This window comes from Nicrophorus vespilloides, unplaced genomic scaffold (genome assembly GCF_001412225.1).
Source record: "Nicrophorus vespilloides isolate i.1.1-1 unplaced genomic scaffold, Nicve_v1.0, whole genome shotgun sequence".
Taxonomy (NCBI): Eukaryota; Metazoa; Arthropoda; class Insecta; order Coleoptera; family Silphidae; genus Nicrophorus; species Nicrophorus vespilloides.
In genome coordinates, this window is record NW_017097522.1 from 25,725 (window position 1) to 52,970 (window position 27,246).

Genomic DNA, 27,246 nt, shown 5'->3' on the forward strand with positions numbered 1-27,246 from the left:
CACACTGCTGCGTCGCATGACCATCCCCATTCACATGGTAAAAATAAACCCCCACACCCTTTCCCTCCAATACAGCAGTTCGGATAAGCGGGAAAGGAGAAGATACTTGAGATATGATAAAGTAATCTTGTAATGTGTGACTCAATAGATACCTGTAATATGCGTGCAAATTATCTGAATTCGATTTTACCTTAAAAATATTGAAATTGAATTGAATTATATTGCTAATACCATCAACCTAATTGGAAATGGGTGGATGCGCAGGGTATATTAATCCTATTTTCGATATATCTTTACTAAATTAAAGCAAAATTTATAAAATTTTATAATTCGTAATTTGTCTTCATATTTTAAGAAAAAAAACGTGTTTTATACCTTAGAATTTGTTGATATTGACCTTACTGGCAAATCAACAATTTTGTTTCTTTAACATTTCCATCGATGTTATTGAAATATAATTAAATTATATTGCTAATACCATCAACCTAATTGGAAATGGGTGGATGCGCCGGGTATATTAATCCTATTTTCGATATATCTTTACTAAATCAAAGCAAAATTTATAAAATTTTATAATTCCTAATTTGTCTTCATATTTTAAGAAAAAAAACGTGTTTTATACCTTAGAATTTGTTGATATTGACCTTACTGGCAAATCAACAATTTTGTTTCTTTAACATTTCCATCGATGTTATTGAAATATAATTAAATTATATTGCTAATACCATCAACCTAATTGGAAATGGGTGGATGCGCCGGGTATATTATTCCTATTTTCGATATATCTTTACTAAATTAAAGCAAAATTTTATAATTTCTAATTTGTCTTCATATTTTAAGAAAAAAAGCGTGTTTTATACCTTAGAATTTGTAGATATTGACCTTACTGGCAAATCAACAATTTTGTTTCTTTAACATTTCCATCGATGTTAATTTTTAACTGGATTATAGTTGAAATTTGGAATATCATATATTTAAACCAACTACAAATCTTGATGAACATTGACTTACGTTTTTGAATAACTTGAAGTACATGAGGCAATAACGTTTGTTAAGGATCGTTAATGGAGCGCAAATGTAAAGGGAAGCGGTGAAATTCCATGGATGCAAATAATTTTATTTTCCGTCCGTTGCAGCGCTAAGTAATTCAATTAAATCACCTGGGAATTTCATAATTAGGCGGTAGACGAAGTGAGAGCGACTGATTGTAATTGTGAGCGGTGAAAATCCACGTTTGTATTTATATGCGAACGGTGAGTGGGAGGCGGCGGCGGCTATCGGTGCGAAAATTTATGGTCAAGTTAATTGCGTTACGTAACGTGCGCGCATAATGAAAAACGAATCGTCGGAGCAGCAGCAAGTCGGACGAAATTATTCCCCGATGCAGGCGTCGGCCAACGGTTTTATTGAACCCACACCCTCATTTCCTCCGGCCGGCAATTCCTATCTGACGGAATAACCACCTAATTTCCGCAGTGCAGTTCCACCTCGAATTGATTTAAAATTGGCGCCGGTTTCTCTTTTCTATTTTGATAATTTATTTTTTTATTTTGCTGCTGCTGCTGCAATTACGTTTTGCTTGGACTTTAATAAACGCCACGTTTACTTTATTTATGAACGAACTCATTAAAACTATCTTAATTTGCGTCCGAAATTTATGCGCTCAGATTCTCCTTGCATAATCTATGTTTTACTTAAAGCTCTTAGAATTTTAAAGATCCTCTTTACATTATATTGATTAATTAAGAAAAATTACAATATTTTACTTCCATTAAATATTATTCTTTCAAAATTTAATTTAATTTATTTTTTTGATACTTTTATGTATATGTATTTATGAAAATATGCTTTAAATACTTCAAAAGCTTTGATGTGACTGTGAATATTTTAGATCTACTAATAAACATTTGCAAAGCAAACTTTCCCTATTGATATTCTTAAAGGAAAATCACATTTGTATTAGCGCTCTGAGAATATTCGCAAACATTGTTTTTCATCTCTCCGCAAAAGGCTTTTGCAAAAGGGGGTTGATCACAATTGCTCATTAGGGGAGAATCTTAATAAACTTTGAGCTTTCGGTCGACCGGCCGAGTTTGAATCCATTAAGTTCGAGACTGGGGTAAAGATAAACAGCGCGGTTTCACGGCAGGCGATTTCCATTTCGCGATGCAGGTAAATAAATAATTGGAAACGACGTTTCGCCTTGCTCTCGAAGACGACGAAGGGCCAGGAGGAGATGCGGACGACGTGTCTTTGAATTTTTATGCCCGACCCTTCGGATCGATGATATGTCGAGATACTCACCCGCACAGAGAACCTCTTCATCCTTTTATTATTTATTTTCATCTCCTCTTTTCTTCTTGTTGTTGCTTCCTGCGGTGATGCAACAGCAGCAGCAGCAGACAATATTTAAAATAATCCAACATTATACAAGAACCGCTTGCCTCCGCCGCCTCTCAAACTTCCAAAACACACACATACATTCATCGTTCTCTCGTCGGCAGCACAAAGAGCCCGAAAGTTAAAAAAGCTCAAAGCGAAACTTCAAAGCTTCTTCGGTACCACACGATGTTTCAAGCAAATGTTGTGTGTATGTTCAGCATGCCCCATCCGTATGCAGCGTACACCCTCGTCCAATCGATATCATATTTGAATGGCTTTTAAATGGAAATGTGCATAACGTCGCCAAAAAAAAAAACAAATTGCTCGAAGGGAATTACCGAACGCTTAAAGCATCGAAATTAATTGTCAATCGTTGCTGATGTACACCGATTCCATACGTATTTTTTGTGTGTGAAACTTTTATCCGCTTGTTTTCTGGACCGTTCTGGCCAATCGAGTCCTCCCCTGGGGCCCGTTCAAATAATTAATGCCGATCTATATCGCATATAGTATATATATATATGTACCTCAATCACCGACAACAAAAAATACTCGAATTTTCGATTGTAAATGTGATAATATTGGTATTATATCACCACTTCCTATGGTAATTTCCATGCTATCTGTTTTTTTTTTATAAAACAACATGATGTTCCATATTTTGGCGACCAACGTGGGACTTTATCACTTTTTTTTTAATAATCACTACCAAATATATTTTTGTACCATTTTTTTAAAAGTATGAACTAAAGTTTAGCATCTCTGAACTGGATGATAAATAAAGTAATACAAGAATATAAGATGTTGGAGGAGTTGGTGATAGGGTGCAGATAAATAATTGAGAGAAAAAGAGGACGTAGAGTAAGGCCCTTTGGAGATATAGAGACTAACTGAGGCTGGGAATAGGAAGACGTAGACGTAGGAGAACGATTCGAGAACCTTTAAGTATAGAAAAGGGACAGAGGCTTAAAAGATAATCCAAAGCTTGAAAGACAAATATATTGGTGACAGTAGGCCTTGAAAGGTAATAAAAAAAGATCCAGTTTTCAATTCTGAAGACGTCATTAAAAATTCATTAAAATCAATTTAAAAAAAAGGAAGATTTATATTAAGAATTACAAATTATAACATTACTTTTAGGATTTTTTACTTGTAAATAATCTTAATCTAATATTTAGTCAGGTTTGTTTATTTATACTTTTAAATCTAGTAATTTTCTAATTATACTAGTTTTTTTTAAATAATTTATTGTATCTAATTGTTTAAGTAAATAATTATTAGATAAAATTGATTGTGTAATAACATACAAAGGGTCATTGATTCCCTTTTATATTTCATGTAATTATTTCTAAATAAATGTAAAGGTGCAACTGTCGAAGCGGTAAGATCTTTTGCGAAAGTCACCTGACTGATTGATTGATTGATTGATGGCATATAAATCGGAAACAATTCAATTCGATCTAAATGCAATTTATTTTGGGTGCAGTAGAATATCGGACATTAAGCGTGGAGAACTCGATTCACTCCAATATTCTCAGTACTAAGTGCATGCAATCAGTGGAACCTTTCTCGATAAAACGCAACTAGTTAGATGGAAAGTCAAAGAAAATCGCTCGAAGCGAAGCGATTAAATAAAGTGGATATGAACGGAAGTTTTTTTCTCGAACAAAGTCACTTTGAAATTGATCCCTTCACCTTCACTCCAAAACCCCAACTGAAAGTCCGTACAGCGTACAGATTCATCCCCATTTCTTTTTCCAATACATTTACCAATCGCAGAAAAGTTTTTATCAAAAAAAAAATAAATAGAAAATAATGAAAGAAGTGACAGAGTTTACTTTTCTATTTTGGAGATTCATAAACTTAGAAGTTGTTAAAATCAATTTTTAATAACTAAATATTAATATAACTATTTTATACAATATTTAAGTCAATTTGTGTAACGATAGAATATTGATAATATAATATTTTTTATATAAAGAAAGAATACTGTTTATGACTTACACACTACTTCCATTCGGGCTTCGCTTTGTGCTGAAGCGAAGCTTGGGGCTTCTGCGGAGACTTCGCAGCTGTAAAGTCCACTAGTCTTCAGGCTGACAGCGCGTAAAACAACCTTGGCGTTGTCCGACAAAGACATCTGAAACAAACAAATCCAATTAAAATTTCTACTTTATTTCTTGCTATATCATTCTATAATTCAGAATAAAAAACCATTGTTATTGTATGTAAGTGTTAGATAAATTAGTATGAACTAAAGTTTAGCATCTTTGTAAATATGTTAAGAAATAAAAGACTTTCGATGAACTGGATGATAAATAAAGTAATACAAGATTATAAGATGTTGGAGGAGTTGGTGATAGGGTGCAGATAAATAAGACATAACAAAGACATCTGAAACAAACAAATCCAATTAGAATTTCTACTTTATTTCTATGCTATATCATTCTATAATTCAGAATAAAAAACCATTGTTATTGTATGTAAGTGTTAGATAAATTAGTATGAACTAAAGTTTAGCATCTTTGTAAATATGTTAAGAAATAAAAGACTTTCGATGAACTGGATGATAAATAAAGTAATACAAGAATATAAGATGTTGGAGGAGTTGGTGATAGGGTGCAGATAAATAAGACATAACAAAGACATCTGAAACAAACAAATTCAATTAGAATTTCTACTTTATTTCATGCTACATCATTCTATAATTCAGAATAAAAAACCATTGTTATTGTATGTAAGTGTTAGATAAATTAGTATGAACTAAAGTGTTAGCATCTTTGTAAATATGTTAAGAAATAAAAGACTTTCGATGAACTGGATGATAAATAAAGTAATACAAGATATATAAGATGTTGGAGGAGTTGGTGATAGGGTGCAGATAAATAAGACATAACAAAGACATCTGAAATAAACAAATCCAATTAGAATTTCTACTTTATTTCTTGCTATATCATTCTATAATTCAGAATAAAAAACCAATGTTATTGTATGTAAGTGTTAGATAAATTAAGTGGTGTTATCGTCGTTCCTTTGTAAAGATACAAGCTATAAAGTGAAGTATAACTTGAGAGAATGGATGTGAGTTTGAATATATGGGTGCAATTAGGAGGAACTCTTAGAAGTTGCTGTCGAATGGGAGAATTTTAAAGTGCGTACAAGGCAAATGAAACGAATTTTCGTGGGATGGGAAGATGGAAAGAGGAGGTGGGTCGAGCTTGATGTATTGCACCGAATGCTCAGGTGAACGACGGGAAAGAGCGGAAAACTGTAAAACTTAAGCCATATTATTTATTATGTGATGGAAAAACTTGGCGCGCTCTCTCCAACTTATCAAACTTTAGCCCTACGGCTCTCGAAAATGCGAGAACGGGAAGCAAAAAAAAAACAAAAATAATAGAATTTTCGACATTATATTAATAACGTTCTCGTTTCGAAACTGAACAAAATAAAATACGCGCACAGAAATAAATTCAACATATGTTTTAATGAAACAATAGAAGGTAAACAATGTCTATTGTTTTTTTTTTCGGTTAGTGGAAAAGTTCTAATTGAGAATTCGCGCTCTTTTGTTTCAGCGAAAACTTCGTTTATTTGTATTTACTTCGTTTCGCTTGTCTTTCTTTATCTAGTATTCCTTTTTTTAGGGCTTTTCTCCTTTTTTTTCTCGTTCTGTGGGGCGAATGCAAAGTTGGTAGGCGGAGGGTGGAGGGTTTCCTCATCCAAGTCACATTTAGGCGATCAGACGAAATTATCATCGCGCTGAGAATAAGAAAAATGTCCATGGACTCTGAAATTCGATGGTCGTGATCAGCATTTCCAATTTTATTGGCGCCATCTCCCCCCTTCTAACAGTACCAACAGAAAATGCAATAATTTCGTTTACGAGACAAGAAAAGATATATATATATATAAAAAAAAGATGCGGATGAAGGAGAGGGATAAAAACGACAAGGAATGAGAAATGGAAGAAATAAAAGAAACGTACAAAGTAACGAATAAATATCTGAAATTCGCACACAATATGGGGGCGAGAATAACACCTAATATTTCTTCCCCTAAAAATACAGAAATAAAAATGATTTGAATTGTAAACACAAGAAAATATGTACTTTAGAAAAATCTATAAATTTAACAATTTTAATATGAAACTATTAGAAATATTCATAGACAAAATAATTAAAAATCCTCTTTTTTGGTAATTATTTTTAAATTTACACCAAAAATTATTTAGAAACAATTTATTAACAATCTTTGATGTTAATAAATCAATTTAGAAGAAAAGTTAAATAAAACGAAAATCAAAATTTTCAAACGAAAATATTAGAAAATTAACAAAATTTGTAACTAAAAAAATAATTTAAAGAAAAAACAGGATTTTCAACTATTAGTATTAATTAAGATCTATAGGTTTTCAACATTTTTATTTTTTGATAAAATGAAAAAATCTAATTATAAAAATGAAAAATTCTAATTATACTAATTTTTTTAAATAATTTATTGTATCTAATTGTTTAAGTAATTAATTATTAGATAAAATTGATTGTATAATAACATACAAAGGACCATTGAATCCCTCTTAAATTGTATGTAATTATTTCTAAATAAATGTAAAGGAAAATCAACATTTTCAAATAAAAATATTAGAAAATTAACAAAATTTGTAACTAAAAAAATAATTTAAAGAAAAAACAGGATTTTCAACTATTAGTATTAATTAATAGGTATTAGTATTAATCTATAGGTTTACATCATTTTTTTTTATAAAATGAAAAAATATTTAAGAAACTGTAAATTTAGATTCGATTCATGAACTTCCATTGCAAATTCCTCTGTAAAACTTTAGAATGAGAAACATAATAGAAAATTTGTTCTGAAAATTGACCACAAATTGATTTTGCAACAATATAATTATGCTGTTGATTTATATTATGTTTATTTTGTTACTATAAAATTTAGACATTTCTTTCACAAAAATTGTGAAAACTGTCTAATGATTGAGGATGAGGATTAATGCAATTTGTACGTATTTCTATTACTGTAATATAATTAAGGGTTGAAATTAATATGAGAAATGAATGATACTCATAATTAGATGTTTTAATATGAGTTTCCATTATAACATCTGGCTTTTCATGTATAGGACAAAAGTAGTTTTCACATGCACACGTATTTCGTTTCTCCTTTACTTCCTTTGTGTGCAAAAAATAATATGCGAATTTTTGCTTTCAACACGGAATAAAGTGGAAACTATTGAAGTTTAAACAACGCGCAGCCCGGACGTGTTCCTCCGTTGCATATTTCTCCCCTTCGTCGCATTGTATCAATCAGATGTGAAAGGACGTCGACAAACATATTGATTGCAAACTATACCGGAAAACGCGTCGCAACGGCAATAATAAAATAAAACACGAAAATATTTGTGCAAAGTGAAAATATTTCACTAAAAATAAAATGAATAAAACACGTTATGTAACGGGACGTGTGTGTGTGTGTTCATGTATCGATTTGGTATGAAAAATGCGTGAAAGTTTCTGTACACTCCACTGCAAAAACAATGAATGCACTGTCCAATCCAATCAGCTTTATATTGGAGTTCCTAGACCAATTGTTTGTCCCACGTAATCCCCATGCAACTTTGTTTTCGTGCACACAATGAAAAAAAAATGTTAATACGTGTATGAATTCAGAAATTCCATCGTTTTCATTCTTAATCCGCATGGAGCAAAAGCATCAACCAAATTGATATTTTCAAATAGAAAAAGAAAATTCATATAAAATACGTTATTTCCTTCATGATACGTTATTTCCTTCATGAATCTTTCTACATGATAGAAAATCTAATTAATTGAAATTTTCACAAAATCTTTTGTATTAACTGTAATTGTACATGAAATGTTACGAAATGACACTAAAACTAAATTGAGAACTTAAATCTTAAATATTTATGCTCAGTGTGGACGCATCTTTATGTAAAGTGTCTGAAAATTAACGCAAGATTTGAATTTGCCGCCATTTGTGCAGTAAAGTTCTGGCAACCCCAAAAGGCGGCAAATTCAAATCTTGCGTTAATTTTGGGACACACTACGTATATATATATATATTCTAATTATGTTGCTAAATCAAATTTATTAAAATTTGATAATTGTAAAAGTTGGGCTGTAATTGCGTAACCGAAACTCTGGTCATCTAAAAATGGATTTCGTTGTTAGGTCAGCGGTGGTGGCGGCTGGAAGTGAATCGGAATAATTATGAAGTCATCTATATTCTAAATTACATGTTTGCAGGGTCCGCGGCGCTGCAAATCAACTCGTGCGCTCATGAATAATTAATGGTCATTTTCTTATATTCAAATTGGCGTTTTCGGTTATTAGGATTTCGGAGGGTCCGAATTTTCTGCCTCGCCGTTTTCGATCACAATAATGGGAAACAGCGCGGAATTGATTCGACGCCGCTCGAAATATGTATTCGCTTGTATATATTGTATAATGCGATTGGCGCAAATCGTGATTTAATGATTTACATTTATTCTATGAGCAATCCAATTGGAAATTGTTTCGTGAATCGGCCCAAATTGACCAGTTTAATAAAGAAAATTTGAAAAAAAAAATGGAATGTAGAAATTAATGCAGTTTATATTGATTATGGAAATGCAAATTTAATTTAGATTTACCTATTTTTTTTTAGTTTTAGAATTTAAAAGTTAGTAGAAAATTATATAATTTAAATAGATTTTTCAATTTTAGAATTATGCTATTGAATTATGTAATGTTTATTTTGTTTGCTGCGAAATTAGGAGAAAAAGTATTGAAAAATTCCTCAAGAACTTTTTTTTTAAATGTCTGTACCATTACTAATATTGAATGAAATTATTTTAAATTTTCGAAGCAAATATCTGCTAGAAATTCCATGGATTATAGCTATGTAACAATGTTATTGATTAGAACAATATTCGTTAATTTTCAGAAATAATTCATGATATTTTTTTAAAGAATTTAAAAATTATAAACTATTAATATTACCACGTTTGATATTAATTGAAGCAATAAATATTTGATGCAATTTCTTGTTTTTTTGATGTGGAATTTAAAACAAATCATTGAATATTCCTCACAAAACAGTATTAAAAGAAACACTAATTTTTCATCTTCATTTTTTTTTCTGTTTTTATTGAATTTGGAGAAAAATAGTTGATTTTATAAATTATTAAACACAGTTTGTAAATGCATTTTATAATTTGGGATTGAAATAATTACAACTTTAACTTGGTTGAAAATAAGTCATAAATGTGTTTCAATTAATCTAATGATAAGAAACTTTTGATTGATCATTAAAAAAATATGTTAATCTTATAGATTATAGTAAATCAGTTTTTAATTGATGTTTATTGTGATTCATATTGATTTCATAATGTAATTGTAATTTTGTTTCATGGAATGTTTGTTTGTCTTGTTAGTGATTTAGTTATAAATTCCTTTCTAAAATATGCCTGAAGTTCTAAAGCTTTAAATGTTGTTGTTGTTGCTATATAGGGATGAATGAGATGAGAGTAGTGTTGGATATGTAGAGAGATATATATGCACTTACGTCAACGTGTACACCCTCGACTTTGTAGCTGTTGGCCTGGGGTCGGGCCTTTGGGACGTATCGATAGAACTCCTCGTGCTCTTTGTACCATTTGACGGCGTATAGGGTGTCATTCCCTAGGTCGTAGTCGCACTGCAGCTGGGCGAGCTCTCCGGGCTTCCTGTATTGGGGTAGATTCACCCTCACCCATCTCAAACCGTTCGTCACTCCGCTACCTGCAAAGACACGAAAAACACCTTTACCATCTAAACTCAATACACGAGAACTTCTATATATATATTTAAGCCAAGATGCGAGCCAATGCTCCAGCATCTTATGCTCCAGACGCCGTCCACTTAAATATTTCACACTGCAATTGAAGGAGAACCCACAGTAAATTATTTACATCTCTCCCCCGTTGTTCTTGTTGTTGTTGTTGTTGATCTTTTTCTTTTGTCAATTTTCGACCCGCATCTGTTATTATTTTATTACGCTTCGTCTTATTCCTTATAAAACATTCAAACGCAAAAGACTTGAACCCAATTTCGACTATTTGTTTGAAAACTATTTTCTTCACTATTTCTATTTCAATTTCACGCATATAATTTCTATACTAAATTACACATTTAAAATCTTTAAATATTTAGTAAATACGGAAATTAATACAATTAGAATTATAAATTTTAAGTTGTAAAAAGTTAAGTTTCACTTTTTACTTTTGTTGGAAATAATTGTTGCAAAACTCGCAGATTTTACATTTTTGCATATTTCTCATTTATGTAAATTCCATATGTGAGTCAATACTATAGAAATTAGTAAAAGTATATTTTTTTTATTAATCGTTTGGTTTTCTTGTGAAATAATATCAAATTTTAGGGATTAAAAATAGTCTCTATACATTTTTGGATATTTCTCGAAAACTACATGGAGCAGATTCAATATAAAATATGCATATGATGTATAAAAATACAAAGATTAAGAATAGTATTGTTGTAATAGTGTGGTCTTTATAATTTTCTTGTAATTTACTGTCAAAAATCAGATAGTGAAAAATTTAGTGTTAAAGAAAATGTGCATATTTCTCAAAAACTATTAGAAACAGATTAATTATGAAATATTCATGTACAAGACAAAACTATTGGAATAAATAAAAATATATTTGTAATAATATGCATCATATGGTTTTCTTCTAAATTAATGTTAAATTTGACATACTATCTTTTTCATTTTTCGATATTTCTCGAAAACTACGATGAGCAGATTCAATATGAAATAAGCATATGATGTATAAAAATACAAAGATTAAGAAAATTATTGTTGTAACTGTGTGGTCTTTATTATTTTCTTGTAATTTACTGTAAAAAAATCAGATAGTTAAAAATTTAGTGTTGAAAAATATGTGTATATTTCTTAAAAACTGTTAGATACAGATTAAATATGTAATATTCATGTACAAGACAAAATTATTGGAATAAATAAAAATATATTTTTAATAATATGCATCATATGGTTTTATTCTAAATTCATGTTAAATTTGATATAGTTCCTTTACATTTGTGCATTTTTCTCAAAAACTGCTAGGATCAGATTTAAAATTAAATATACATATGAAAACTAATACTACACGGATTAAGATAAATATATTTTCAATATTGTGCACTTTATAATTTCCTTGAAATTTACTGTTAAAATTTAGAAAGTGAAGAATTAAACCTAGAAAAAGGTGTCTTTTCATTATTGCAAAATCTTCAGCGTGTAGCTTAATGATGAAATATGCATATGGAAACCAAAACTATGGGAATTAATAAAACTGTACTTATAATAACATGAAATATTTGGTTTTCTATCAAAGTTACTATATCAAAAAAATAAGCATTGAAGAAAGTGTCTTAACATATTAGCTTATTTCTTAAAAACTACTAGGTGTAGATTGATTATGAAATATGCATATCAAAGCCATAACTACAAAGATTGAAATAAGTATACTTGTAATAAAGTTCACTACTTTTTTATTTCTTATAATTTACTGTCAAATTTGAAAAGTTACTGAAGCTGATTAGACTTTTAGTAATTTACACCATTCGGTTCAGTTGTAATTATAAATCAAATATGTATTAAAATTACATTTGCTTCAATTAATACAAGATGATTACAACTGTCATTATCCAATAAAATTTGAATTAGTTGAAGCAATTGTAAGAATTTTCCAGTTCGAATTTGAATAAGATGAAATGATAAATTCTAGTTATTGACAATTAATATTATTAATGCTTGTTTTCCTCCATCAAAAGATTTCCAGAATCGATTGAAATCATGCGGAGAGTTGAACGCAAAATTGAATGATGAATAGATAACGATGGCGATCGGTCAATTTGTAATTGCCTGAAAGCAATTTAAAGTTTGAACGGCAATTGCGAAATGTAATTTGTTTACCAATACGACCGGTTTATTAATGGACTTCGAGAACGGAGAAGGATAATAATAATAATATAATTGAATCGAGAACAATGTATGAACAAACGTTGTAGCTTTCTGGGATTCCCGCAGAATCCGTTCGAATGTTAACACAATGTCTAATAATTGATGCGAACGTCAGTAGAAACAATACGAACTGATGATTGTCATGTAATTACAATCGGTCTGTTTGCGACAATATCCAAATAAACAAACAAATTATTTTATATAATATAGATCGAAGTGAAAGAGAGGATGAAATGTTACATAATAAACTGTAACACGATTGGTTCTATCGCGTTCGAAATACAAATAAAGGGTGTCCCAAAATTAACGCAACATTTGAATTTGCCGCCATTAGTGCAGTAAAGTGTAAAATTGTCTTTTTTTTTGGGGTTTCCAACACTTTACTGCGCGAATGGCGGCAAATTCAAATCTTGCGTTAATTTTGGGACACCCTTTATAAAAAAATCTTGAAGATTTTCGTGAGTTTCGACGTGGGAAGATTCCGGGATTCATCAGTGTTTATAATTGTGAATCGCCGTTTGCAACGAACTCATTTCAATTTATTTGGATTTACATAACATATTGAAATAATTAATTTATTTCTATACACGTAGCGCATATTCATTATATCCATATGTCCTGGAGTTTAAATTTAAATTAAATTCATTATGTGATTATTATTATTGTTCGCAATTATCGTAAAATCGATGTTTCAATTAAAGCCATCAGCTTTTCCTAAATAATATGCACACGTACAAATGGATCATTTCGCAACGTATTTTATATATTTATTTTGTTTTCCCTTCCCTTCGATTCGGAACAATCGCTATTCCGCGTCACACGATTAAATTAAAATAATGATATATTATTTCATATAATTATTGTTGTACTATAAACGATTATTATAATTAATTTGTTACGGTTAAATAAGCGATATTTATGGAATTCTATTTGAAATAATTGTTGTGTATTAATTATAATTATTTCTGCCTTGATTCAATAATTATAATTATAATCCTGCTGTTCATTTTATTTGAAGGATTCATTGAAAAATTAGTAAAAGTAAAAATTACTTTCTTGTTTAATATTTTCAAAACAAATTAATAATGTACTAATTACAAATATAAGGGTTCAATTTCTATAAAAATTTGTAAAATTTGTGTTATTAATTTTATTAAATTTTATTCTCGCTGCACTTAATTAGAGTTTAATTACTGTTGGTATTTTGCAACGTAAATTTCGTTTTTGATTATGAAATTAACGCATAATTAAATTCCATTGTGTACTTAATAAAATTAATTTCAAGCAAATTAAATCTAATGAATGTAAATTTATGGTAATACTGAAATACACATATTAAAGTGATAACTATAATCTTTTATAACAAGTCCTTTTATAATAAAGTATATTTTATTTACGTAATTTACTAAGAAATTTTTACAAGGAATATATTACATTTTTTTTGTATATTTTTACAAAACTACGAAGAGTAGATGAATTCTGGAAGACGTATGTTAAAGCCAAAAATAATGCTTTCTATTATGTGAGAAATTTGAGACAGTAAAACTAATTTGAATATTGGATATTTTGTGAAAGATCATGGAGTTTCTTAATATAGATTTGCAAACGTTGTAATTGTCACAGTGTTAAATTTGTTCCATATTTTACAGTTAATTGTAGGATAATAGGGATGCTCCTTTTGGGCTTAAGGACCCTTGTCTCAAGAGCTGTCCGGCAAAGGATAACTCGGGACAAAGCTTCATCTGACATAGATCTCGAGATCATTAGGACCAAAAAAAAATGGACATGAACTCAGCCTATTTAAGGAAAGTCAAAAAAAAAAGTAGATCGAGTAAAAGTGGATTACATCATAAATAATTTCGGTGTTCGCTTGATGAAAAAAATTCCATGGGATTACGGCCCATTACGTCGTGTCATCAGGTTTCGGTAACGATGCACGATTTGTAAGTCTTTTTATTTAATATATTTGTTGTCATCGGGGATGTGTGTAATGTAATAAATGCATGCAATAAAGTCCTAATAAATAAAATGTGAAAGGAAAACATGCGTAACGACATTTATTTACTCGTTTTTTTTATTTACTTTTTTTTCCTTCCATTACGCGTGGAAAGCATTAGGCTAAACCTAATATTAAGCGAATGGATGGAAGGAGCAGTAAAGAGACCAATTACAGAAACTAAACCAATTTTGTGGAAGTTTTCCATTATTCAAAGATGCCGAGTGGAAATAAATCGAAACAAATTAAATTCTCATTTCGTGCGAACGAATTGTCTTTGATAGCCTTCCTTCAGGCTGAAAACACAAGCAAATAATCTTAAGTTTGAAAAAAAGTATTTTTTTATATCAAAATCAATACCAGATTTCCTTTGAAATATATTTACAAACATTGAGAAGAAATTTATGAAACCTCACAAATCAACAGGAAAAAGTTGTCCCTTCCAATCTACGTGAGATTCCATGTTTTCTCCCCTTCAGTACTCCAAGGATGAATTGAACATAAAAAAATAGCAACAATGTGAAATATTAATTTGCCGGAAAAAATGAAAAGTTTCATTATATATAAAATAAGGTTTTTTTCTTTCTTTCCTATTATATAATTATGTTCTGTATGCTGAACAATTAATGTCCTCCTGAGACGGAAACGTAAAGGGAGGAGCGGCTTAAATTGTTGCGTAACAAATTTTAAAGGAGAAACTTCAGGAAAATCTATGAATATTCATTCGCATTTCTATTAGGCTTTGCAAGTTTACGGACCGAAGTGGCTTCCAAATCAATGCAATTTGCGTTACGAAATTAATTAAAGTGTTATTGTAACTAGAAAACGTTTATGTAGATTTGCTAACGTTTATTTAATGTCTTACTTTATTTTGGTGGATTAAATTTATTAGTTTGTTGGGACAGTTTATGAAATGTTTGGTATGAAAGAAAGTAGGGAAAACTTTCAGAAAATAAGAGAAGTTAATTGAAGATGCAAGTGAAGGTTCGAGAAGTTAACTTGGAGAAACTGAGAATCGAGAACAGGAGTAGGAAAAGTTGAATGAAATCAAGAGAAGTTAAAAAACAAACTATATAATTAATGAAAATAAATATTATATTGTAATTTCTAGCTTAAAATATTTATTTAAGAATGAAATTAAACAATAAATAATAGAATATATGAAAATAAGCGAAAATAGCTAAAATTAGTATAGGAAAATTTAGTAAGTTTAAGTAGAAAGTAAAAAATATTGTGTACATAATTTCTTATAAACTATATTTTCTTTTCTCATAATATTTTCATTATGAACAAAATTCAACTCAGTATGAAAACAACGGATTTATCTCAGATATAAAATTGCTCGTACATCCTTTTAGTAATTTTTAATTCTTTATTATGTGGACATAAAAAGGTACAATAAATGCACAATAATTATTTACTCATTAAATAATTTAATATAAAATATTAATTATTTAATAAAAATACTGAAAATGTATAGAAAAAAGTAAATATAAATTATTGCCGACGAATGCACGAAATTTGTAACGTGAAATCAATGTAGTTTTCTGTTTAGAAATGAATTCCTATAAAAATATTTCTTGGAAGAAATGTGTGAATTCTAAAATAAGTTTATAGATGTTGTAACGTGGTAAAATCGACAACGCTGCAAGTGCGCTCCACGTTGCAACTATGTTTCCAAAATTCGGGGAGACCGCAGCGAACCGCGAAAGAAGACGGTTGAGGTCTCCAGTTTAAGAAGATATTCTGATATATTTGTAATCTCCAAGAGGACGGTGTTGGTGCTCTAGAGGAGCTAAGGCCCACCGTCGGAGAAGAAGTTGCTGATCAGGAAGCAGTTGTTAGAGTTCTTCCTCTCTATAAAAGGAAGTGGCGCCCTGAACCTTCCCACGTCACGGACTCACGCCCTAGCGGGTTGAAGATTGGTATATCTTGTGTTTTTTATGTACACGAGTGTTATCGTGTTACAATGTTTTATGGATATAATCAAGAAGTAAAATTGTTGTTTGAGCTCAGGTTGTAATAGAAAATAAACAAAAATACAGGAATAAACGTACTTTTTAAAATATTTACGTGCATCCACCGGGATCTCAGCGCACGATGCAGTATGCATACTGTATAACTAGATATTTATAATAAAAATTGTATAGTCCTCCATTGAATACTGCATGAAATATGTCCGGGGTGAAATGCAATATGTGTTTCATTGTGCAGTACGCGTATATACATATAAATAGAGAAAGAGACTTTGAATATTGGAAAATCTTAAAAGAAAATTGCATCTGTACACTTGAAATCCACTTGCAGAACTTTTAAAATGCATTAAGTAAACAAATCTTGAATGGATAGAAATAATAAATATATTATAACTACGGCTTCCATTGCCAATAAACGGTTAACCGGTTTTACTAGAAAATTTTGTTACAAAAATTACCAGTATTTTGTTATAAGAATACCGGTTTTAGCAGCCAATATTCTTACAGAAATTACCGGTATTTTGTTATAAGAATATCGGTTTTAGCAGCCAATATTCTTACAGAAATTACTGGTATTTTGTTATAAGAATACCGGTTTTACCAGCCAATATTCTTACAGAAATTACCGCTATTTTGTTACAAGAATAGCGGTAATTTCGGTATCTTTTTTTGACTAAGTAATTGAAAAATACTGGAAGAAATTGCGTTTTCAAAACATGAAATTAATATTTTAATTCAAGTAATACGAAAATACCGGTAAATCGGTTTTTACTAAAACTATTTATCTTTAAACCCTAATTACAACGTTTCTCGCTTTCTATCGATAGAATGGATAGAAATAATAAATATATTATAACCAGAGCTGCCATTACCAATAAACGGTTAACCGGTTTTACCAGCCAATATTCTTACAAAAATTACCGGTATTTTGTTATAAGAATACCGATAGTTTCGGTATCTTTTTTTTGACTAAGTAATTGAAAAATACAGGAAGAAATTGCGTTTTAAAAACATGAAATTAATATGTTAATTCAATTAATAAGAAAATACCGGTAAACCGGTTTTTACTGAAAAATATTTACCGGTAAACAAAAATCACGCCCTAATTATAACGTTTCCCATTTTCTAAATACAAATTAAGGGAAAAACGAAAAATAACAACAACACAAAAGGTTTTTTTGTAACTCAATTAGTTCATGGGTGATTTTAAAACCCAGTGGCTTTTTGCAAACAAAAGGTTGTGAGGGTTTGAAAATTTAAATTCAGTTCTTCCTATTCAACCAGTCTGCAATTCTACCAACAGAGAGTTTTTGCTGTAGTCTATATCTTTTTGTTGCTGTTTATTCATTCAGTTTGCTCGAGTTGCATTTGAATTGTAGCAGCATTTATGGGTCGGTTAATTTTAATGCCTGCGAAACGCCACTACACGAAACCAACTCTCTATTATAACGTTCCGAAGAGTGGAAGAGAGCGAGAAGTGGATGGTTGCAGCGAGGGCGAGCGTTCTAATCTTATAAATGTAATCCCTCTTCTCCTCTCCCTTTCCTCATGCTTCAGTGTGTTTTCTCACTGAAACGCCGCGAAAATTATTATACACACGCAAACAGTGAATTTCTGTCGCCCCCCTTCTCTCGCACATATCCACTCTATTAAATTTATCTGAATCTCGATTGTGTATTTTCCGTCGTCCTCATTTCGCTTAGGTTTCTGTTCTGTTTGAAGGGCATATACGCACGCATTTAATGATTACACCGGAATCTCGGAAATCCATTTCCTCTGACAAAACAATCCGGCTCGGAGGCTCGGATAACCGACCGAAAAAGATAAACTCCCATGCGACAACGCCAATCCCGACCACCGCACATATTTATTGTATTTGTTCTTGCTTTAACCAAATTGCTTTCATGCATAATAGATGCCTGGAGCCGGATCGGAAGCGACAGACGTTTATTCCAAGAACGGGGGCGAGGAGCGCAGAATCTCGTGATTATGGAGAGCTAAGTGGAATGCATTTCATCATTTATTATGCCGGATGGCTTTACATCTCACGTCAATTTTCCATGTAACTAATGGATTTTTCACTAGCAGCAATTCAAAAACAAACAAAGAAAACTACATTTTCAGTAAACGTAAACGTTTCATGAGATTTAGGTGCCAACAATTATCATCGTGTTCAATAAACAGAAAAGTGTATAAAAATTGTCATTAACAACAACCAAAACTACATTATTATATAAACGTAGTAAGTTTCCTCCGCACTATGCGTTTCATGAGACACATATGATTCTCAGAAGGACCAACCACTTGTCGTGGCCGACCATTTCTTGACCTTTCCTCTTAATTATTACAAACCATATTTCTTATTATGGAGTAGAAAATATTTGTCATATTTTGCAGTATTTATATTCTCAATATTGTGTAAGAAAACTTGTTGTTTTATGTCTCTTTTTCAGATTGGGAATGTACCAAATGTTCTGTGTTTTTAACAGTTTATATCATTTGCTTACGTATTATGTTTCAATTTTCTTTTGACGAGAAAAATGCTCATTCCTCGCAGTTTTCTCTACTCCAACATGGGAGATGTTGTGTCCAACCACTTTATTATTAATTATTGATATATATATATACAAACCAATAAGTATGTCTTGTGGAATCAAGTACAGTCTTAAGGAAAGTTCCCACGACACACTGTTAACTGTAGATTTGAAGTAACCAGTTAATTTTTACTAACGGCAAAGAAAGCTACATTCTTTAAAGTATTAAGCATTGTTCATACTATAAAGTTTCATGAATTGTTGTCAGGAATACTAACTTGTATCAATTATCATGCAATTTCACTCGTTTATTCATGACGACTTATAAACTGGTTAATTTTCAATAATAGCAAAAAAAAGATATTCTAAATTATTTTTTTATGCTATGAATTTCATGAATCATAGATTGCTGTTAGAATTACAAACTTGTATCAATTATCATTCATTCGAATTAACAATTCTGCTGATGAACAAAACCATCCAAATGAAAATGAGCTTCAGAGCTTCAGTTTGCGTGTTCAAATTGTATCAAATCTTTTATTTTATTTCAACGTATTTCTTCAATTATTCTTTATGTCTACGTACAATTAATGTGTATTAAGTTGTTGCGTCCAAGGATGTTTAACTAAAGAAGGCGACTAAACTGAGTTCAGGGCACTTCCACCCATAGATTCTTTCTTATTTGAACAGTGGAAAGTTGCAACAAGGAATGATTCACTGAAACATATGCTTATAAGGAACATAAAGAGAGTATGTAATCTTCAATTTCCTGAAAACTACAGAAAACGACCAAAGTTCTATACAATTAAATTTGTCAAATACTGCATGCATAATATTGTTATATATAAAAAAAAACAGGAATCTTCCAACATTTTCCAATGCAGCAAGATGCGAGTTTTTTTTTTCCTGAGGGGATGGATTTTCCGCCGAAAAGGGCACATTGTCGGTTGAGTAATTGGCGTTCGGAAATCCCCGGCATCGCCGTCAAATTAGCGGGCGGGTTGTGTATGACAAGTTTTCGCACAAACATAGTTTGTTCCGTGTGCCACGTCGACATACAGCAGAGATAACGATGTTTGCCTGCCTGATATATACACACACACACTCGCACTCCATTCATACGTACACAATTCGACGGCAATTTCCATTTTGCTTTCATTTTTCGTCTACATTTGTCGCCGCTCTTCATCTCCCTCTACACTTCCATTATTTATTATTATTATTTACTTCGACCGGAAGAGTCGGAAATTTATTTACTTTTGTTTATTACGTTCTCTTTTGTTCTGCGACTGTCGGAGCAGAAACATCGAGTTTGCCTCGACAATTAAAGCGACACGAAAAATATCGACTGCCCAGTCCAGTCCCAACACTGGGGATTTCATCCAAACAAAGAAACTTCCACATATATGCTTTTTTTTTGTGTGCGCGCTAGATACAGAACTAAATGGAATATAATAACGTGTATTCTAGCTCGCTCATTCCCAACGGCGATAAACAATAAACAGAATTGCGAGGAACGAAAATAATACTATTTATACACAATGAAATTAACATAGAAAGTACTACTTTTATATTTACTTTACTAAATTAGGATTTATAAGAAACACATTTTATAACACTACTTAGTAAATACTTCGATAATTGATAATAAATCCAACGAAATATTATAAATGTTTGTTAAGAAATTTGATGAAATTAATTTTTATATTATACTTGAAGAAAGGTACTTTTCTAACAAAATGTATTGAAATATAAAAGAAGTAATCTACGCCAATCTTTGTGTCTGTACATATAATATACTTGACAAGTAGCAAGTAATTAATAAATTCATTAAAATGAATTTAAGATGATTTTCAGTTTTTTTTTGCATAAAAGTATTTATTAAATTATTAGTCACAATTTCTTTCTATAAACTAAATTTACAACGATTTTTTTTTGAAAATTTTATAACTATTGTGATTTCTCTTCTGTCTTTCTCCAAATTATTACTTATTATTTTTTGAAATCATGTATTAGAAGTGAAATATAATATTTTATTAATATTTCTTGTTTGTAATTTTTATAGAAAAGAGAAATGAGGAAATTCTTACTAGAAATCCAATTTACAAAGAAATTCGTATTGGAAATTTGATTAATTTAATTTGTAATAGAAATTCCATTAAGTTTCTGAAATTAATTTATAGAATCAGAAACAAATATGTTCTTAATACTTCAACCTTGTTGAAATTGTAATTAATATTATTGTGATTATAAAATAAGTAGAATCATTTTTTTCATTGTAGTAAACAAAATCTTGAAGTATTGATAGAAATAGGTGATTCTAGAATTGTTGATGATTAAATTATAAATTTATAAATGAGTTTCAACATTGTTGTTTGAAAATATTAAATTGATTGCAACTAAGAGAGAAGTGGAAGGAAATTAATTTAAATTTATGTTTCTCTGATGTTTCTTTTTTCTTCTATTTACAACAAACCGTATTACAATTACAGCAGTATCAAAAAAAAGTGGGAAGGTTAAAATGATCAAAGGTCGGTTTCTTCCACAAGCATAACGAATCCTCGGTTTTCCTCCTTGTTTACGACTCAGCGCGCGAAACGAATATTCGAATCGAGAGAACGAATTTATATTAAAAGCAATTATTCACAGCACGACGAGCGCAATATTAAAACACGTTTCCCCTTTGTTCATCTCTATCTTTTCATTCTGTTATTCCACTTGCAACATTCGTGACGAAAAAAAAACCAACAATTTAAAAAAAGGAAAGAAAACAATAATCATGTCTTGGTAATTATAAAATGCTTTGATGAGACTGTTTATTTTGAGAGTAATTGCAAATAGTCCTCTATTTCAATTAGCCCGGTTGAAAAGGAAGAAAATAATGTTAAAATAAAGGGAAACAAGGGCAAACACTCGCTCGCAAATTAAAGGAATTATATTTGTACGTACGGTAGGGGAAAAAAATAATAATCAAGTAATGAAAACATATTGCATTTTGCGTTATTAAATTTTTGTACGGGCGAGTTGATGAGGCTACTTCGTGATTTATGCCGCTCGCTGATATACATTTTCAGTTGCAATTAAGCGAGGAAAAAGTGCTGCATGTAAGCAATCCCGTTTTTAATACATTCATCATTGCAAAAGGTATACAAATTTCATTAGTTTTTTCCAAAAAAAATAAAAATAAAAAGTGCAAATTATACATTACACAATTCGATATTGATAATTTTTGGAATGAATGATTTATACTACTTTTCATGCAATTTATCTCATGATATTAATGAAATTTTACACAACGAATTTCGTTACAAAATCGCTGTAAAGTTAATTTATACTAAGAAATCTCATCTAGTATTGATTTCATAGCAATATTAATAATATATTAGATTTCACATTGGTTTCTTAACAAATTATAAGTAATAATGATTAATTTGGTTATTGATAGTTTTATTTCAGAATAATTTGATTTATACTACTTTTCGTGGAATTTCTAACACGAATTTCTTTACAAATTCTCTGTAAATTTAATCTGTAGTAAGAAATTCTACAATAAATATTGCAGGATTGAAATGTTAATAATATATTAGATTCCAACTTTCATTTTTATCACCATATCTTTCTCTCACTCTTATACTCACACAAATTTGATCTCTCCATATTCTGTTACTTGCTTTCCCGTCTCCATACCAGAATTTGTCTCGTCCTTCTCGCATAAATCATCGTAAAAAAAAAAACTTCGCTTTTATTACATTTCTCCTCCACTTCTTGCACATACATCTCTATCTCTTCGGAAGGCCGAGCGCATTGTGTGATAGATAGTCCAAATATTTGCGCGACGATAAGATTCTTTAATTTTCCATACGTATTTTTCATCCAGAACCCCGAGGACTAGCGCAGAAAGAGAAAGAAAAAAAGGTCGTTCCTTTCCTCAGATTTTCAGCTAAAACCCATATGAAAAATGCCGTCGTCGTCAATTTAAGACTAGGAGAGAAAAAAAAAAGTGTGTCTAAAAGAAACTTCAATTTCTTTTTTTCTTGCGCTTTTCATCCAGTTTTCGTTAAGCGAATCAATACAAACGTTGGCGCGTAATTCAACTTCTCCTATTAAGGGAAAAACTTGTCTGCGGAGGATTACACGCAGATGAAACAAAGTGAACCTGGTCTGGGTTTTTAATCCGCACGATTCTTTCTCATCCCTTCTTCCTCTCCAGCAACGAAAAAAAGAAAGAAAAAAAGACCGAGGTTTATATTTAAATTCATTGGCGACGTTAAAAGATTTGGATCCAATCCAAACCGCACAAATTCGATTATGCAAAGCCTCAGAGTAGTTGCAATAAATTTAATAGAAGAAGAAAAAAATCCTCTCCCACCTATTCTAATTACGTCTTATTTGCTACGTCTCTAACATCTTTATTCATTAAGTTGCTAAGTTTATTGTTTTTAAGTTCAAATTGCTTTTTCAATAAGAAATTGTTCGTTGATTCTGTTTGTATTTGGTAAATTGAATCGGGATTGAAAATAAGGACATATATTAGTTTTTTTTCATAGTATAATTATTACACTGTTAATTATATTCTTATGATTTTCTTCATTTATAAAAATAATTATATTTATTTGTTTCAATCAGTGCGGATTTACTATAGAACATTTTTAAAATTTACAATGTTCTTAAATTTACGATGAGTTCGGTTTTAAATAGTCCGCATTATTCGAGGTATTTTCAACTAGGATATTGAAATTATATTTATATTGTACTCCGTTTAAAGAAAGTCTTCATTCTTTTGCATGAAATTAGAGTGATCAATTTTCTTAAGTAAATAACTAAAATTGAAATCTTGTTAGTTTTCGATTAGCTTTGAACCTTGGGCATTTCGCGTATATTCAATTAAGTTGCAAATGACAAACAGAAGGCAGGATTAACGTGTTTAATTGAGTCGCTAAATATTGACGAGCGTTTCCGGTGCGCCATCAATGTCTGTTTTACAAAGGGGCCTCAGAACGTTCGCAAATCCGCACGACGCACGGAATTAAATGTAACTCATGCTAATTTCAATAATACACCATTAATCAAGTGCACTGCAAATTAGTATCTTATTGAAATTAATTGCTTGCGTAACTGGGTTACGTGAGCTAATAATATGTTAATGCAACGCATCGAGTAAACATAGACGTATATATCTATATATATATAGACATACTTGGGAGAGATAGAGAGAAACGCAGAGATACACACACAAATACGTAATTATCTTGCGCATAGGTAAATCGAATGTGCCGTGCTGTGCTGCGCTGTTTTGTTTGTGGCAAACAATTGCATTTGCGAATACCAGAAATGATGGATTAAAATCATCGAGCGATGAATACATTGATTAGATGCAAGTCCGTTGTTCTGTTATTCGATTATTAAAACATCGCCTCCTATCGTCAATATACAAAGCATGGGTCAGATTGACCCACCTGATGTTTGATTTTGAATTGACCTTCTAGATATATCAGTATTTTTAGTGCACTTTTCAGCGGTTGCAGTGAGATGTACTTATTTTATTGTACAGACGATTTCGGGTCAAAATGACCCATCTGTAGCAAATACATTCTTGAAAAACCATCAATATTTGAATTATAAAGCGGAATAACTTTGGTTTCCCATGTACCAAAACTGCGATTGAAAATACCAGAAATGGTGGATTAAAATCATCGAGCGATGATTACATTGATTAGATGCAATGCCGTTATTCTGTTATTCGAATATTAAAACATCGCCTCCTATCGTCAATATACAACGCATAGGTCAGATTGACCCAACCGATGTTTCATTTTGAATTGACCTTCTAGATATATCAGTATTTTTTAGTGCACTTTTCATCAGTTGCTCTGAGATGTACTTATTTGATTGTACCGACTATATCGGGTCAAAATGACCCATTTATAGCAAATACATTCTTGAAAAACCATCAATATTTGAATTACAAAGTGGAATAAATTTGGTTTCTCATGTACCAAAACTGCGATTGAAAATACAAAAATTAAATTATGATAAATTCGCTTCAGATGTAAGTAAAACCTGATAAAGTGAAATGAAATAATTACTTAATTTTTGTGTAATGTTTTTTTATAAAAATAATATGTTTTCGCAAGTTTTTTTCAATTTTTATAAGATTTTTATAGCAATTTCAATTAGTCACTAAAGAAAGTGTGTATGTTGTTTATTGAATATAAATGTTTGATTATTACTATTGAAATTTCGGTCCTCAATAAATTATGTAATTTATGAGTATTTTGGATATAATTGGTTGATTATTAGGATTTGCCAGGTAATTGAAATAATTATGTAAGTTTTTAATGAATGATCGAGTTAAAATTCTGTTTGACTTATATAATTAATGAATCTGAGAAATACGGTCAAAGTTACTTTAATTAATAAAGCTTCGTTACAAAATGAGCGTAACATTTAAATGAAGTGAAACACGTATTTTGTTTCAAAAAAAAAATGAGCGGTAAGAAATGCCCTTTAAAGTGAATAAATTATTGAAGTTAATAAAGAAGTAAAACATTTGCTCGACGAAGTTTCTTAATTAAGTCTGGCGCGTCTGAATGCACGATTTGTGCAACGCTTCTTTTCGCCGTTTCCGCAATGCAAGATGTCTTTGCGTTTAAACCAAACCATTATGAAAAGGGCTTAACTAAAGGAAACGAACGAACAAAGGAGACGGGAAAAAAGCAGTAGATTTTATTTATTTATACCTGACCAAAGCGCTCAGCACAAAAGCGCGTCGACAAAAACGCGAAGTAACAAAAGCGCGCAGTAAAACAACCATGTCAAATGTACGTACCACATTCACTCTAGTGCATTAGTTTTGGATAATTTGGGTTTTGGATATAATTTAAAAATGCATACAAATAATTTGGTGAAATTGGTATTTCCATATTCGCTCTTAGGTTTCTAACAGCTGGTCAGGGTTTGTATTTTAAAACTATTTAAAGTATTACTGCGCGCTTTTCTTAATGAGCGTTTTTGTCGGCGTGCCTTTGTCCTGCGCGCATTTGGTAAGGGCTTACAAATTTGGATTATAAAAGAAAAACTGCAGAGGAATCAAAATAAATGACTTACCATAAATAATTCTGGTCAACAGCAAATGGTAGAGAAGATGGACGAACACGGACCTCATCTTCAATCGAAAATCTGAACGGCGCAAAGTAAAATAAATAATGGAATAATTCCTGAGCCGTCACCGGGTCAAGGGCATCAATTCCCTCTGAAGACGATTCCCATTCCCATCCCTAATTGATTCCGCTCGTCCGCATCTGCAAAAGAAATCACACTTGAGTTTCGAGCACCGCAATTCACACTTCATCCTATTATCTATTCGGAATTACGTGTACTTCATTACTCGATCCTTGAACTTTCGATGTTCCTCTTACATTGCTTTGATGCGAGCAAAATTATAATTGCTTAAAGAGAGGAAAGTAAATGGAAGAAAAAGAAGAAAAAAAAAACAGAAGTTTGATTAATATTCGTTTTGCTCTTTATTTACTTTTTTTTGTTGTTGCTTTGCACAAAGATGCGGGAGGTAAATTGAATTAAATTAAAGGTGAAGCCATCCACCTGCGCTGCATTTGCGCGGATAGTTGCTGCATTGTAAACATAATTTTAATTTCATTCGAGTGGAACCGCTTCGGAATATTTCATCCGCACGGAAGAAAAGACATGCTGCTGCAGGAATTGGCGCAGTGCTTTGTGATTTCACTTACTACCGAGACGTGCTTTCTCAACGACAAAAGCGCTTTTTTCTCTCTCTTTATGAACGTGCACAGAGGATTTTTCATACAAAATGAATTGCAAGTAAAAATATTATGCAATTTACATTGTTTGGAAAGAATTACATTCGGAAGTAATTGGAAATTGTAAACCTCAACAACAATATTATCTTAACAAAAATGCTTTCAAAGTTATTATTATTATAGATTAGAACCAAGAACATACATACTTATGCAAGTAATCAATTGTAAATAGGAAATTTTTGCGTTGTAGATTTATGTTATTACATTTTGAAAGACAAAGTATGTAAACCACGGATTAAAAGCAACAAAATTTGGATAGTAAAGAGACATATGAAATATTCAACAGCGTGTTTTGATATGGAGCAATAAATTTGGGTCTGGTGAAGGAATTATAACTGGATTAGGATTCAGACCGAGAGACGCGTAACTTCAGATGCGAAACAGTTAAGGATGTTGCAGAGCCTGCGGAGACACGCTCATTTGTAAGATTTTATGGACGAAAACTGGAACGACTTTGTATTATCGCATCTGTG

The 27,246-nt window shown here is 31.0% G+C and overlaps 1 protein-coding gene across 1 annotated transcript; it reads right to left on the reverse strand.

Moving 5' to 3' along the window:
* Nucleotides 1-4,375: 4,375 nt before the first annotated feature.
* LOC108560318 lies at nt 4,376-26,230 on the reverse strand. The gene is made up of 3 exons (XM_017917809.1): nt 26,043-26,230; nt 9,970-10,184; nt 4,376-4,522 (listed from the first exon to the last, which is right to left on the reverse strand). The coding sequence occupies exons 1-3, from the start codon at nt 26,098-26,100 to the stop codon at nt 4,376-4,378; spliced, it is 420 nt and encodes a 139-aa protein (XP_017773298.1). The 5' UTR covers nt 26,101-26,230.
* Between the last annotated feature and the right edge of the window lie 1,016 nt (nt 26,231-27,246).